This window comes from Cebus imitator, unplaced genomic scaffold, assembly GCF_001604975.1.
Source record: "Cebus imitator isolate Cc_AM_T3 unplaced genomic scaffold, Cebus_imitator-1.0 Scaffold331, whole genome shotgun sequence".
Lineage (NCBI taxonomy): Eukaryota > Metazoa > Chordata > Mammalia > Primates > Cebidae > Cebus > Cebus imitator.
In genome coordinates, this window is record NW_016107646.1 from 1,446,648 (window position 1) to 1,461,854 (window position 15,207).

General features: G+C 37.5%; 1 protein-coding gene across 1 annotated transcript in view; it reads left to right on the plus strand.

Moving 5' to 3' along the window:
* VPS13B (vacuolar protein sorting 13 homolog B) overlaps positions 1–15,207 on the plus strand; it is an 829,147-nt gene that overhangs the window by 256,478 nt on the left and 557,462 nt on the right. Inside the window, exons 18-19 of the mRNA XM_037730112.1 lie at positions 12,410–12,544; positions 13,247–13,420. Of these exons, the coding sequence (XP_037586040.1) occupies positions 12,410–12,544; positions 13,247–13,420 (309 nt within the window). The remainder of the gene's footprint in view (positions 1–12,409; positions 12,545–13,246; positions 13,421–15,207) is intronic.

Below are 15,207 nucleotides of genomic sequence, written 5' to 3' on the forward strand. Positions count from 1 at the left end.
GACCTTTTGGTTTTTAGATATTGGATTGCTTATTTTCATCTTTTCATTTTATTTTCATTTTTCTTCTTTTTTTTTCCAATTTCTTTTTTTTTTTTTTTTTTAATCTTTTTTTTTTTTCTTTTTTCTTTTTTTTTTTTCTCTTTTTTTTTTTTTTTTTATTGCATTTTATCCTCCATTTTCAATCTTTTTGGATTTTTTCATTTGAATTTATGGGAGATTTTCTCAACTTTATATTCCAATCTATTTTTTAATTTAAAGAGAATTAGCATCACATTTTTAATTTCTTAGTGCTCGTTTTTGTTCTTTGAAAATTGTGAATAAATGTTCACTTCTTATTGCAGTAGCTTCTGGAATCTCCTTGAGGATAGAAATCATTATTGTTATTATTTGAAGTTTTCTTCTGCTCCTGGCTTTGTCAGTTTACTCCATGTTTCTTTATGTTTTAAAATAATATCTGCCTGTCACATTTGTGATTTCCATCTAATATTTAATGATTCTTCATACTGGAGAATGATGTACAGAAGAACTAACAGAAACCTCTGTGTGAGGTTGAAACTTGTTGATTGTAGTGGAATTGAACACAACTCATTTTGGTTTAAGGATAATCAGTTATCAGTGTCTTTGTTCCTTTTTCTTGAGCTTGCTCCTTTGCACAGAGAGAAAGCTGTCCATTTCCTTCTTGAGGTTTCTAAGCTTGGTACTTAGTGAATGAAGTGAGATCTCATTATCCAGTACACGTACGCCATATAGATTCTAAGATAATTCCCACTTTTAGCGTATGGTTGTATCTCATATTCCTTAGTCCGGAGTCCTTCTGGTTTAACCTCTCCAAAGTAAACCCTTTTGTCTTCTGCCAGTTGAGTGTCAGGTAGTTACTGAGCTGCATGGATTAAAGGAGAGGATCCTAAATGGATTAAGGAAAATGATCTGTGGTCACTAAATAAAATTTTAGTCACCATTTATCTTTTTTATTTTTATTTTTGACAAAGCTCAGCTGGGCTCGGGGGGCCATGCCACTTACAAGCGGAGATGGGAGAGGCCCCGAACGTCCAGAAGCATCTGTATTTATTGGGTATAGGGTAGGGGGCAGTGTAGTGAGGTCATCTTAAGAACAGTGATAGGGTGTGCAGTAAACAATTATGTGTGCGATAAACAAAGGGTCCACCCCCATTTGGTCAACCAGGCAAGGATGTGGGCCGTGTGCAGCAAGGGGTCCACTTCCATTAGGTCACTGAGGCAAGGAGATGGGCTGTGCACAGTGAAGACGGTGCAGTGTGCAATATCTCTTATCTAGGGGCAGGCTACTTATAAGGAATTCTATAGGAGGATGCTTTGAGCAGCAACAGAGCTGACAAGGTCTACAGCCACCTGCTGGCAGCTTCTAGTGATTTCTATAGGAGGATGCTCTGAATCAGCACAGTAGCTGGAGAACTGACAAGTTATGCAGTCACCAAGGTGCAATATACCGGAGGGGTTTTAAGCCCTCAGATGTTTGTGGAATTGCCGGTCTGAGGGCAGCCTTCCACAAGAACTGTACGCAAGGTACTACAATTCCTTTTTCAAGAGGAGAGGCTCTTGCTGAAGCCTGCCATACAGCGGGTATCTTTACAATACTGAATGCTTCACCTGGGCCATAGATTCTTGTCCTAGTATAACTATTTTCCCTTAAATCATGCTCTGCACCATGTCTGCTCCAGACATTCCTCCGACTATAAGCTGCTTATTCCTTAATTCATGCTCTGTACCGTGTCTGCTCTAGGTGTTCCTCTGACTATGAACTAAGATATAATTTTATATATATATGGAAATAACTGAGTAGTAAGATATTCTTCAGACACTTATTGTTCTGACCATAAACTAACATATGATTACATATAAAGGATTATATAAAAGAAGTAACTGAGTAGTAATACTGTAAACTAAGATATTCTTCAGGCACTAATTGTGCTGGGGATCTGCTTAGCTCTCCTGCCTTGGTGCCCAGATAGAGGGTTACCCACACTTCAAGGTAGATATAGCTGCCTCCAGAATCATTGAATGCAGATCATTCAAGGCAGGAAGCTAACATTATTTTATATTTTGTATGAGTTTGCAGTTCAAAATTTGTAAGTCAACACCAGGATATTTGGTAAATCAATACACCTAAGAATAGCAATAGCCAACTTACTGAGCACTTTACTTTGTGGCTGGCTCATTTAATACATCACCTTTTTGAATTTTGCAATAGTCTTAGACAATTCATTCTAGCATTATCCCCATTTTACAGACAAGAAAGCTAAAGCAGGCTGGGTGTGATGGCTCACACCTGTAATCCCAGCACTTTGCACTCCTCATCTTTTTAGCCTCATCTGTATCCCTGCCTTCAGAACCACCTGGCCTCTTTTTAATTCTTACCTTTCTGAGGCATATTGTAGGATCAGTTTGCTTCTTAGTTTAATTACCCACAGGTACTTTTCTCTGTTCTACTAAGGCTACTCATTGCTACTTGTTCATCAGATGTTCATCTTTCAAAATTTAGATGATAGCTCTTGATTGTTTGAGAACTGCCTATTTGGCTCTTGTCTTTTTACTTTTTGTTGTTGTTGTTGTTAGTTTAGGGCCTTAAAATAATGTCTTAACAGTCTTTTGGGGGACTTCAGTGGGGGAACAGAAGTAATCATATGGTTTGACTCCTTAATCTTTTACTTCCACAGATACATACAGATTATTCTTATTAGTTCGTCTTTTAATATGTACATCCTAATTACAGAAGTGATCATAAGCTGACTGCTGAACACTGGAAAGTTGACACTGAGGGAAAGGACTCAATGAGTCTTAAAGAATTACAGCGGGCAAGAAGGTTGGTGGAAAAATAATTAGGATTAGCCTGGGCAACATAGTAAGACCCTGTCTGTACACAAAAAACAGGTGTGGTGGAGTACATGCCTATAGTCCCAACTACTCAGGAGGCTGAAATGTGAGGATTACTTGAGTCCAGAAGCTCAAGATTACTGTGAGTTATGATTGCACTACTGCGCTCCAACCTGGGCAGCAGGGTGAGACTCTGTCTCTTAAAAAGAAAAGCAGTAAGTTTAATGATGCGCCATAGGACTAAGATTATGTGTTAGGAGTTGATATTTTTCAGAAAAGTGCTAGGAGGGTGATATAGTTTGGCTGTATCCCCATCTTGATTTGTAGTTTCCATAATTCCCACGTGTCGGGGGAGGAACATGGTAGGAGGTAATTGAATCATGGGGGTGGTTACCCTCATGCTGTTCTTGTGATAGTGAGTTCTGGATGGACACGGTGGGAGGTAATTGAATCACTAGGGTGGTTCATGCTGTTCTTCTGATAGTGAGTTCTCAGGAGTTCTGATCGTTTTATAAGCAGCTTTCCCCCTTTGCGTGGCACTTCTTTCTCCTGCTGCATTGTGAAGAAGGAGAAGTTTGTTTCTCCTTCCACCATGATTGTCAGTTTCCTGAGGTCTTCCCAGCCATGTGGAACTATGAGTCAATCAAACCTCTTTTTCTTTATAAATTACCCAGTCTCAAGTATTTCTTTATACAGCATGAGAATGGACTAATACAGTAAATTCATACCAGTAGAGTGGAGTGCTGATATAAGGATACCTGAAAATATGGAATCTACTTTGGAACTGGGTAACAGGCAGAGATTGGAACAGTTTAGAGGACTCAGAAGACAGGAAAATGTGGGAAAGTTTTGAACTTCCTAGAGATTTGGAGGGCTAAGAAGACAGGGAGATGTGGGAAAGTTTGGAACTTCCTAGAGACTTTTGAACTTCCTAGAGACTTGGCTTTGATTAAAATGCCAACAGTGATATGGACAATGAAGTCTAGGCTGAAGTGGTCTTGATTGGAGATGAGGAACTTGTTGGGAACTGGAGCAAAGGTAACTCTTGATATGCTTTAGTACAGAAGTTGGTGGCTTTTCGCTCCTTCCCTAGAGATCTGTGGAACTTTGAACTTGAGAGTGATGATTTGGGATATCTGGCGGAAGAAATTTCTAAGTGGCAAAGCATTCAAGAGAAAGCACAGCATAAAAGTTTGGAAACTTTGCAGCTTGACAATGTGACAGAAAAGAAAAACCAGTTTTCTGGGAAGAAAATCAAGTTGGCTGGAAAACTTTGCATAATGAGGAGCAGAATGTTAATCACCAAGACAATGGGGAAATGTCTCCAGGGCTTGTCAGAGACCTTCCTGAGAGTCCCTCTCATCATAGGCCAGGAGATCTAGGAGGGAAAGATGGTTTCGTGGGCTGGGTCCAGGGCCCCCCTGCCATGTGTAGCCTTTGTACTCTGTCCCAGCCATTCTAGCCATGGGTAAAAAGGGCCAAGGTAGAGTTCAGGTTGTTGCTTCAGAGGGTTGAAGCCCCCAGCCTTGGGAAGTTCTACATGGCATTGGTCCTGAGAGTTACACAGAAGACGAAAATTGAGGTTTGGGAACCTCTGCTTAGATTTCAGAGGATGTATGGAAATGCCTGGATGTCCAGTCGGAAGTCTGCAACAGGGGCAGAACCCTCATGGAGAACCTCTGCTAGGGTATCCTGATGATGTGATAGAAAAGAAAAACCAGTTTTCTGGGGAGAAAATCAAGCTGGCTGGAAAACTTTGCATAAGTAATGAGGAGCAGAAAGTTAATCACCAAGACAATGGGAAAAATATATCAGAGCCCCCACTTAGAGTCCCCACTGGGGAACTGCCATGTAGGCTGTAAGAAGAGGGCCACTGTCCTCCAGACCCAGAATTGTAGATCCACTGACACCTTGTACCATGTGGCCAGAGAAGCTGCAGACACTCAATACCAGCCTGTGAAAGCACCCAAGAGGGAGAGCTGTACCCTGTAAAGCCACAGGGACAGAGCTGCGCAAGGCTGTGGGAGCCTACCTCTTGCATCCAGATATGAGACATAGAGTAAAAGGAGACCATTTTGGAACTTTAAGGTTTAATGACTGCCTTATTGGATTTTAGACTAGCATGGGACCTGTAACCCCTTTGTTTTGGCCAGTTTCTCCATTTGGAATGGATGTATTTACCCAGTGCCTATACTCCCATTGTATCTAGGAAGTTACTAACTTGCCATTGATTTTACAGGCTCATGGGCAGAAGGAACTTGCCTTGTCTCAGATGAGGCTTCGGAATTGGACTTTTGAGTTAATGCTGGAATGAATTAAGAGTTTGGGGGAATCTCAGAAAAGCATGAGTGTTTTCAAGTGTGAGAACATGAGATTTGGGAGGGGCCAGGGTAGAATGATATGGTTTGGCTGTGTCTCCACCCAAATCTCATCTTGAATTGTAGTTCCCATCATCCTGACGTGTTGTGGAAGGGACCCAGTGGGAGGTAATTGGATCATGGAGATGGTTACCCTCATGCTGTTCTTGTGATAGTGAGTTCTTAGAAGATATGATGGTGTTATAAGCAGCTTTTCCCCCTTTGCTCTCTCTCCTGTCGCCTTGTGAAGAAGGACGTGTTTGCTTCCCCTTCTGCCATGTTTGTAAGTTTCTTGAGCCTTCCCAGCCATGTGGAACTGTGAGTCAACTGAACTTCTTTCCTTTATAAATTACCTAGTCACGAGTATTTCTTCATAGCAGTCTGAGAATGGACTAATACATGGGAGGAAACTAGCAGTGCATTATTCTATATTTAATTTTATTATAAAAATTGGTAATTATTTTTAGATTATTATATTGGTGGTACAATGCATTTATATATCAATTGCAGTAACTTAGGGATACCCTCTTTCCTTCTTCTAGTGGACTATAACAGCAAGATTTGAATAAAGGAATATGTGAATACTTAGTAAAGCATTTTTTAAAATATGTTTTTTTTTCACTATCTTTGTGATTGTCCTTTTGACTCATGTCAGCTTTCTATATACCCTACAAAAACATTGTACTCTTTTTCTGAATTAAGTTCTGTATAAAGTTTAGCCAAATTCTCAGAGTTAAGTACCTGGAACAGTAACTACAGTTATTTTGGTCTCTGTAAGTAACAATAATAAATAGTGACTTGCCTTAAGCCGTCATATTACAAGGTAAGGTATGCCCATGTGAAGCCACATTTTATTTAGCGTATTTGCTCTTTTTGTTTCACCACATTGCTTTCCTAATAGTAGATTTCTTTTCACAATTTCTGAGAGAAGCATTCCTGTAGAACATAATGTGAGTGGTGACCTGAGTTGTATAATGTTAAGACAGTACTCCCTCTGCGTTTCTATTGCTCACATTTGGGGCATTTTATAATTTCAGTTTGATGGTAGAGTGGAAAGAAACTAAGAAACTACTTTTCTCTATTTGATATCAATATCTATCAAGAGATGAATATAACTTTTGTATAAAAATATTTTCCTCGTCAAAATCTGAGCTTTTAGCACTAAAAACAAATTACTTTATAAAAAACTTTTCTTAAGGAGAAATTGTGACATAATGATGTTTTAGTTAGTAAAACAAATTTGATACCTGAGAAATGTAATGTTATTAAAGGTATCGAACTATATTCTTGATTGTTGTTGTCTAAATCAAGGTGCTTTATATAGGTATATAAGATTCTTCTTTTTTTTTTTTTTTTTTTTTGAGACAGAATCTTGCTCTGTTGCCCAGGCTGGAGTGCAGTGGCGTAATCTCGGCTCACTGTAACCTCTGCCTCCCGTGTTCAGGTGATTCTTGTGTTTCAGCCTCCTAATTAGGTGGGATTACAGGTGCTCACCACCATGCTTGACTAATGTTTGTATTTTTAGTACAGATCGGGTTTCACCACGTTTGCCAGGCTGGTCTCAAACTCCTGAACTCAAGTGATTCTCCTGCCTCGGCCTCCCAAAGTGCTGGGATTACAGGCATGACCCACTGTACCTGGCCAAGATTCTTATTAGATGTTTCAGAAAACTTATAATGATTCTTATATATAACATCTATGAAGTATTAATAAAGAGCTATTATTTATGATTCAAAGTAGATCACTAAGTTTTAGAAACTGTAAAAAAATCTGTGTTATAAAATAATTTTAAAGAAAGTCATTTGGTCTATCCATATTCTTTTGTTTTTGTGTATTTCCAGAAACTAATTCAGATTTTTGATTCTGAACACGATGAAGAACTCTTTAGAGAACCTTTTAGTAGCTCTTTTGTGTTGACTATGATATAGATTTTCTACATTTCTTTTGAAAAATTGGTAGAGAATGAGAGTTTCACTTAGGGATTGAGAGCTAGAGGAGGGGAGGGTATTATTAAGTTCTAGTTCTGTCTCATAATCTAACATAGTGATTGGAACAAGGTAAATTATTCACTGATTATAGCTCCCTGCAACCACAGTAGATGTTAAATAGAGTAGCTCAGCATCCTTTTTAATAAAGAGAAATGATATCCAGGCTTTGCCGCTTTCTGTCTTGGGCCTTTGCAAACTCCTAATTTCTCCAATCCTATTATTTTATTGTTTTACTTTAAGTTCTGGTGTACATGTGCAGAATGTGCAGGTTTGTTATATAGGTATACATATGCCATGGTGGTTTGCTGCAACCATCAACCTATCATCTACATTAGGTATTTCTCCTAATGCTATCCCTCTCCCAGCTTCCCACCCCTTGACAGGCCCTGGGGTATAATGTTACCCTCCCTGAGTTCATGTATTCTCATTGTTCAACTCCCACTTATGAGTGAGAACATGTGGTGTTTGGTTTTCTGTTCTTGTGTTAGTTTGCTGAGAATGATGGTTTCCAGCTTCATGCATGTCCCTGCAAAGGACATGAACTCATACTTTTTTTATGGCTGCGTAGTATTCCATGGTGTGTATCTGTCGCATATTCTTTATGTAGTCTATCATTGATGGGCATCTGGCTTGGTTCCAAGTCTTTGCTATTGTGAACAGTGCTGCAATAAACATACATGTGCATGTGTCTTTATATAGTATGATTTATAATCCTTTGCTTATATACCCAGAAAAATGGTATTTCTGGTTCCAGATGCTTGAGGAATTGCCACACTGTCTTCCACAATGGTTCAACTAGTTTACATTCTCACCAACAGTGTAAAAATGTTTCTATTTCTTCACATCCTCTCCAGCATCTGTTGTCTCCTGATTTTTTTAATAATCGCCATTTTAACTGGTGTAAGATGGTATCTCAATGTGATTTTCGTTTGCATTTCCCTAATGACCAGTGATGATGAGCTTTTTTTTCACATGTTTCTTGGCTGCATAAATATCTTCTTTTGAGAAGTGTCTGTTCATATTGTTCACCCACTTTTTGATGGAGTTATTTTTTTTCTTGAAAGTTTAATTTTCTGTAGATTCTGGATATTTGTCCCTTGTCAGATGGATAGATTGCAAAATTTTTTCCCCATTCTGTAGGTTGCTGGTTCACTCTAATGATAGTTTCTTTTGCTGTGCAGAAGCTCTTGAGTTTAATTAGATCCTATTTGTCAATTTTGGCTTTTGTTGCCATTGCTTTTGGCGTTTTAGTCATGAAGCCCATGCCTATGTCCTGAATGGTATTGCCTAGGTTTTCTTCTAAGGTTTTTATGGTTTTAGGTCTTACATTTAAGTCTTGAATCTGTTTTGAGCTAATTTTTGTATAAGGTGTAAGGAAGGGGTTGGCTAGACAGTTTTCCCAACACCATTTATTATATAGGAATCCTTTCCCCATTGCTTGTTTTTGTCAGGTTTGTCAAAGATCAGATGGTTACAGATGTGTGGTATTATTTATTTCTGAGGCCTCTGTTCTGTTCCGTTGGTCTATATCTTTGTTTTGTTACCAGTCCCATGCTGTTTTGGTTACTGTAGCCTTGTATTATAGTTTGAAGTCGGGTAACATGATGCCTTCAGCTTTGTTCTTTTTGTTTAGGATTGTTTTGGCTATATGGGCTCTTTTTTGGTTCCATTTGAAATTTAAAGTAGTCTTTTTCAATTTTGTGAAGAAAGTCAGTGGTAGCTTTATGGGGATAGCATTGAATCTATAAATTACTTTGGGCAGTTTGGCAATTTTCATGATATTGATTCTTCTTATCCATGAGCATGGAATGTTTTTTCATATTTTAGTGTCCTCTCTTATTTCCTTGAGCAGTGGTTTGCAGTTCTACTTTTGAGAAGGAGTTTCACTCTTGTTGCCCAGGCTGCAGTGCAATGGCATGATCTCAGCTCACTGCAACCTCCGCCTCCCAGGTTCAAGCGATACTCCTGTCTCAGCCTCCTGGGTAGCTGGGATCACAGGCATACGCCACCACATCCAGCTAATTTTGTATTTTTAATAGAGACAAGTTTTCACCATGCTGGTCAGGCTGGTCTCAAACTCCTTACCTCAGTTATCTGCCTGCCTTGGCCTCCCAAAGTGAGATTACAGGTATGAGCCACCACATCTGGCCTCCAATCCTTTTTTAAATATATGTAGAATGAAAATAGTAATATCTTCTAAGGATTATTTTGTGTATGCCGAATAAATAAAATAGGCACCATGCAAGGGAGTCAATAAGTGCTCAGTGAATGTTAAGTAGTATGGTTACTATTACTGATACTACTACTGCTGCTACTACGATGATAATGATTGTATTAGCATTGTTGGCATCATTTAATTTTCTGAGATATTAAAATTTTCTGAGACATGAATTTAGAGAATCTGTTAAAAATGCTTAAAATGCATAAATATACAGCATTTTAGATACCATTTAATAGGTGTAATGGACTCCTTAAAGTGTGCTATAGACCATCGATTTAGAACTCATTCTCAGAGGATAGTGGACATCTCTTCTAATGGACACCATACAGGTGGCAAGTATTGGAAAATAGCAACCAATCAGTACACAATTATATAAAGACAAAATACAAATTGGCGAATTAATAGCTCCGAGTATTAGTTTGTTTTCATACTGCTGTAAAGAACTGCCTGAGACTGGGTAATTTATAAAGGAAACATGTTTAATTGACTCACAGTTCCACATGGTTGGAGAGGGCTCAGGAAATTTACAATTATGGCAGAAGGCAAAGGGGAAGTAAGTCCCTTCTTCACATGGTGGCAGGAGAGAGAATTGCCAGTGAGTGAGGATGTGCCGTCCTTTTAAAACCATCAGAGTTTGTGAGAAGTCCCTCATTATCATGAGAACAGCATGGGGGAAACTGCCCCCATAATCCAGTCACTTCCCACCAGGTTCCTCCCTTCACACCGTGGGTTTATAATTCAACATGGGTTAGGGTGGGACACAAAGCCAAATCGTATCACAAGGGTTGGTATGGGACAAGATATTTCTCAGGATAACGTCCTCCAACCATTTGCAAATCATTTAATGTGCTTGTTAAATATCAGAATCCTGGCCATAGCTCAGGATGACTGAATCATAATTTCTTTGCGATATTATGAGTCTCCTTGAATACCCTAAAGTGTGAAGTCAAAGGTTTTAGAATAATATTTAATACAACTATCATAGAAAGTGATGATATTCTTAATTATTCAAACATAGTTGAATATCAAAAGCAAAGGATGAAATATATTTAACCAAAGTGTGGAAAGGGGAAAAGAAACGAAATTATGTTGGTGGGTTTTTATGAATAGTTGGCGAAATGAGTGATAATGTCTGTGATAGGATCTGATTATGCTAAACACTCTAGGTCTTTCACATAGTAACTGTTTTCCTCTGGGCAAAAATTAGTTACTTTCTCTAATCTATTGTATCCTCATCTGTAAAATGAAGATAATAATAATAGCTATAATATAGGCCTGTTGTAAGGACTGAATGTGATAATGTACATAATACATACTTAAGTCCTCAGTAAATGTTAATTGATTACAGTTAATTATCATCATCATCATCATCATCACCATTATGATCATTGTAGTGGCGGTTGTCCATACTGTCAGTATCATATTCCTAAGGTTTCTTTGCCTGTGTAATTCTCACCTATCCTTAAGGATCAAAATGAGCTCTCTTTTGATTACATTTTTCTAGCCATCTATTTATGGAAATTAGTACCTTCTGTGCTTTTATATCCTTTAGCAAGTAGTACATAATAAAGATATTAATACTTACTTCTTGGTTAACTGATAAACATTCATTTGCTTCCTTTTTATTTACACAGAGCATGTAAATTTTATATATGAGCATTTTAGGTTAAGTATTTTAACACAGGAGCTATTTTGAGTTACAGACTGACTGACGCTAGTCTGAAAATTCAAAATCTGAAGTGTTCTAACATCTGAAACTTTTTGAGAACCGACATGACTCTCAAAGGAAATGTTCATTGGAGCATTTTGGATTTTTTTTTTTTTTTGAGACAGAGTCTCGCTTTGTCACCAGGCACCAGGCTGGAGTGCAGTGGTACAATCTCGGCTCACTGTAACCTCTGCCTCCCAGGTTCAAGCAATTCTTCTGCCTCAGCCTCCCGAGTAGCTGGGACTACAGGTGCATACCACCACGCCCAGCTAATTTTTGTATTTTTTAGTAGAGATGGGGTTTCACTATGTTGGCCAGGATGGTCTCAACCTCTTGACCTTGTGATCTGCCTACCTTGGCCTCCCAAAGTGCTGAGATTACAAGCGTGAGCCACTGCGCCTGGCCGCATTTTGGATTTTTGGTTTTCACAGTAGGGATGCTCCACTGGTGAGTATATAATATAAATTCCAAAATCCAACAAAATCCAAAATTCAAGACACTGCTGGTTCAAGGTATTTTGGATAAAGGATCTTCAACCTGTATTTTGTTTCTGTCTCCTCATTTCATCTGACCAAGATATTGGGAGAAAAAGTTTCCTCAGATAGTTTTATGTTTAAATGTCTCCACCTAGGCTTGGCGTGGTGGTGCATACCTGTAATCCCAGCACTTTGGAAGGCTGAGGCAGGCGGGTCACCTGAGGTCAGGAGTTCAAGACCAGCCTGGCCAACATGGGAAAACCCCATCTCTACTAAAAATATAAAAATTAGCCAGGCTGGTGGAACATGCCTGCAATTCCAGCTGCTAGGGAGGCTAAGGCAGGAGAATTGCTTAAATCTGGGAGGCAGAGGTTGCAGTGAGCTGAGAGCACGCCGCTGCACTCCAGCCTGGGTGACAGAGACTCTGTGTCCAAAAAAAAAAAGTCTTCAAAACTTGACTTATAAGTTAAATTTGTTCCAAAAATAAAAATTTTACTCTGCTTTTTAAAGCCAAATATAATTTTTAAAGCTGTCTCTTGTTTTCTTAAAAAGGATTCGTGCATTTCCTTTTATTTCTTGCGTTTGACTTATCAAGAATTGAGTAAGTATAGTTATGAGAGTTCAGCCCATTTATTTTAAATTTGCATTCTTTCACCTCCAAAACACTAAACTATGAAACCTAACACAAATACTGTAAGAACATCTGAGGTAGATAGTTAAAGTATAATTAAGTTTAAATGCCTTGGTGAAGGAGTATAAAAATTATTTAAATTCAATCGGCTAGTACATTTGCAGTTTTCTTTTATTAGGTGTGAAATCTAAGAATCCCCTGCCAACTCTTGAGGGCTCAATCCAGAATGTTGAATTGAAGTACTGCAGCACATCATTGGTCAAATGTGCCTCTGGGACCGTGGGATCAATAAAAATTTGTGCCAAAGCCCCAGGTATGTGCAGCTGGACCGTGTAAAACTTTATTGCCTGTATAGGAGAATTGGCCTTGCGTTTTACAAGGAGCGTTACTGAAACAAGAATTTACTCATTGTTCCTATGAATCAGACGTTTTAAATTTTTACTTAAAATTTTTTCTAATTGTGCCAGGATGATACTTCTTGATATTAACAAATTAATTTTTATTTAGGGAAAAATACTTAGTTTTATGAATGGTTATGAGGGAGAAAAATTAGAGTAATGCTTATTACACTTTTTGGGGGAATAGGAGGTATATATATGTCACTTGAGATGAAATTAAAAAGTTGTTATTATAATTAAATAGGAGACCCAATTGTTTTTAAATTTTGGTTGTAAATGACTTTACCTCCCTACCAATATTTTATTTCATAATCTTTTTAAAAAACTATTTGTGATTTTTTCAGTGTAAACTAATTTTAAGATAAGTTTATAAAGGTACAGATTTCATTAGTTGTTTGCTTTTATAAACCTTTCTGGACATGTTCTGTATTCATTAGCAAATATGAAAACTTAAGAGTTAAAAATGCTTTACATTTCATCAGATTCAATATAATTAAATGTATAGCTAAAATTATCGGATAAAATTGAAATATTATTGTTAGTGTATTTTAAAATCAAACAGTCTGAAGCTACTCATGTTCTGCTTTTATTGTTGTTTTATAAATATTTCTTTTCAGTTGATAGTGGAAAAGAGAAGTTGATACCCTTGCTTCAGGGTCCTTCTGACACTAAAGACCTTCATAGCACCAAGTGGCTCAAGGAGAGTAGAAAGCCAGAGTCCCTCTTAGCTCCAGATTTGATGGCCTTCACAATCCAAGTTCCACAATACATTGACTACTGCCACAATTCCAGTAAGAGCAAACCTACTATTATTCCTTTATTTTGCATTTTTTTTTTCTAGAAAAGCTTTTAAGATTGAGCTTTTTTTTAAAAGCAATTTTTGTCAATTGGCATACTCTCAGCAGCTGTGCTTTTTCAAAAGTCAAAGGAAAAATATTTGTATTACTTTTATTTATTGAAATGTGTTTATAAATAATAATTATTTTATTTATATGACAGAATTTAGTGTTATATATAGTGGTTAACTTCAGATTCATATGTATAAGGAACAACTGAGTTTTAAAATATAGTGTATCATTATAATGCGTATTTTCTTGGGATAGTAGCACTTTGTAACCCACAGTTTGTCATGTGTAAATTATGTTTTTACCTTCTGTAATTTTTTAGGAATGAAAAGATTTGATGGTAGAACAGAAAAAAATCTCAGAGGTCATTACCTGATTTCTTAGAGTTTAATTTTTTTCTGGTAGCACTTTGAATAGAATCTGTTTCATTTTATTCAACAGTGTAATAGCAAAGCTATACCTCTCATATTGAGAGGAGGTATCAGAAGAATCAATGAAGACTGAGAAAAGTAAAAAGTGTGATAGGTGGAGATCAGTATCAGCCATGAATTCTCTTAGCCAGTATGTAGATTAGCAAAGTCAGGGTGTTCAGTCAATGAGACTATCAATACGATAGTAATATGGACATTTGTTTTAAAAGATAGGTGGTCCACATATTCTCTCTAGAAGTAATCGGCCAGTTAGTAGTTTCAAATAGCTGCTTAAGAGTAGAGATTCATTAACATTATCCAACAATTCTGTAGTTTATATAAAGTATATTCAGCACTAGTATGTTCAAGTAGAAACTATGAAAAGGTTTGTAATTAACTGAGCAGAGACTGTGTAGAGGTGAATTTGAATAAATCAGTGCACAAATGAATGTGTACAGGGACACAAAACATTTGAAAGATGAGTATATTGCAGTAATATTTGCAGCTGAATGGCTTCCACATTGGAAACTGGAAATTCGTGTTTGAAAGGTGAGTCTGAGGATGCTCTCTTTTAGCATGCTTCTAAGGACAGCACACCTCAAAAAAGATTTCAGCCTGGTAAGAATGGGTATGGAGCCGTAAAGAACGAATGACTGGAGATGACTCCAGGATCAAAACTAGGGTTGTCCCTGTGGAGAAAAGATTTTATGAATCTTATAAGGCAAAGATTGGTAAAAACTTTATTAAAAGGCCTGACAGCTAACGTTTTAGGGCTTATGGCCCATACAGTCTCTATCTCAACTATTTATTTCTGCTGCTATAGCGCAAAAATAGCTACAGACAAGACTTAAATGAATGGATGTGACTGTGTTTCGATAAAACTTTGTTTATAAAAGTAGGAAGTGGGCCAGATTTGACCTATGTGGTTTGTCTAACACTTTTATAGAAAGAAGGGATTGGTGGTTAAATATCATGGCTTTGTTAATGCCTATTTAATTATGTTTCTTAAATATGTTGTTTAGTAAACTTCTTCATAGAATTATCCATATAGTAATTTTTGTTTTCAAATAATAAACTTAAGATGATATTAAAATGATCAGACCCATTAGAGAAATGCAAATCAAAACCACCGGGAGATACCATCTCACCCCAGTTAAATTGGTGATCATTAAAAAAATCAGGAGACAACAGATGCTGGAGAGGATGTGGAGAAATAGGAACACTTTTACATTGTTGGTGGGAGTGTAAACTAGTTCAACCATTGTGGAAGACAGTGTGGCAATTCCTCAAGGATCTACAACCAGAAATGCCATTTGACCCAGC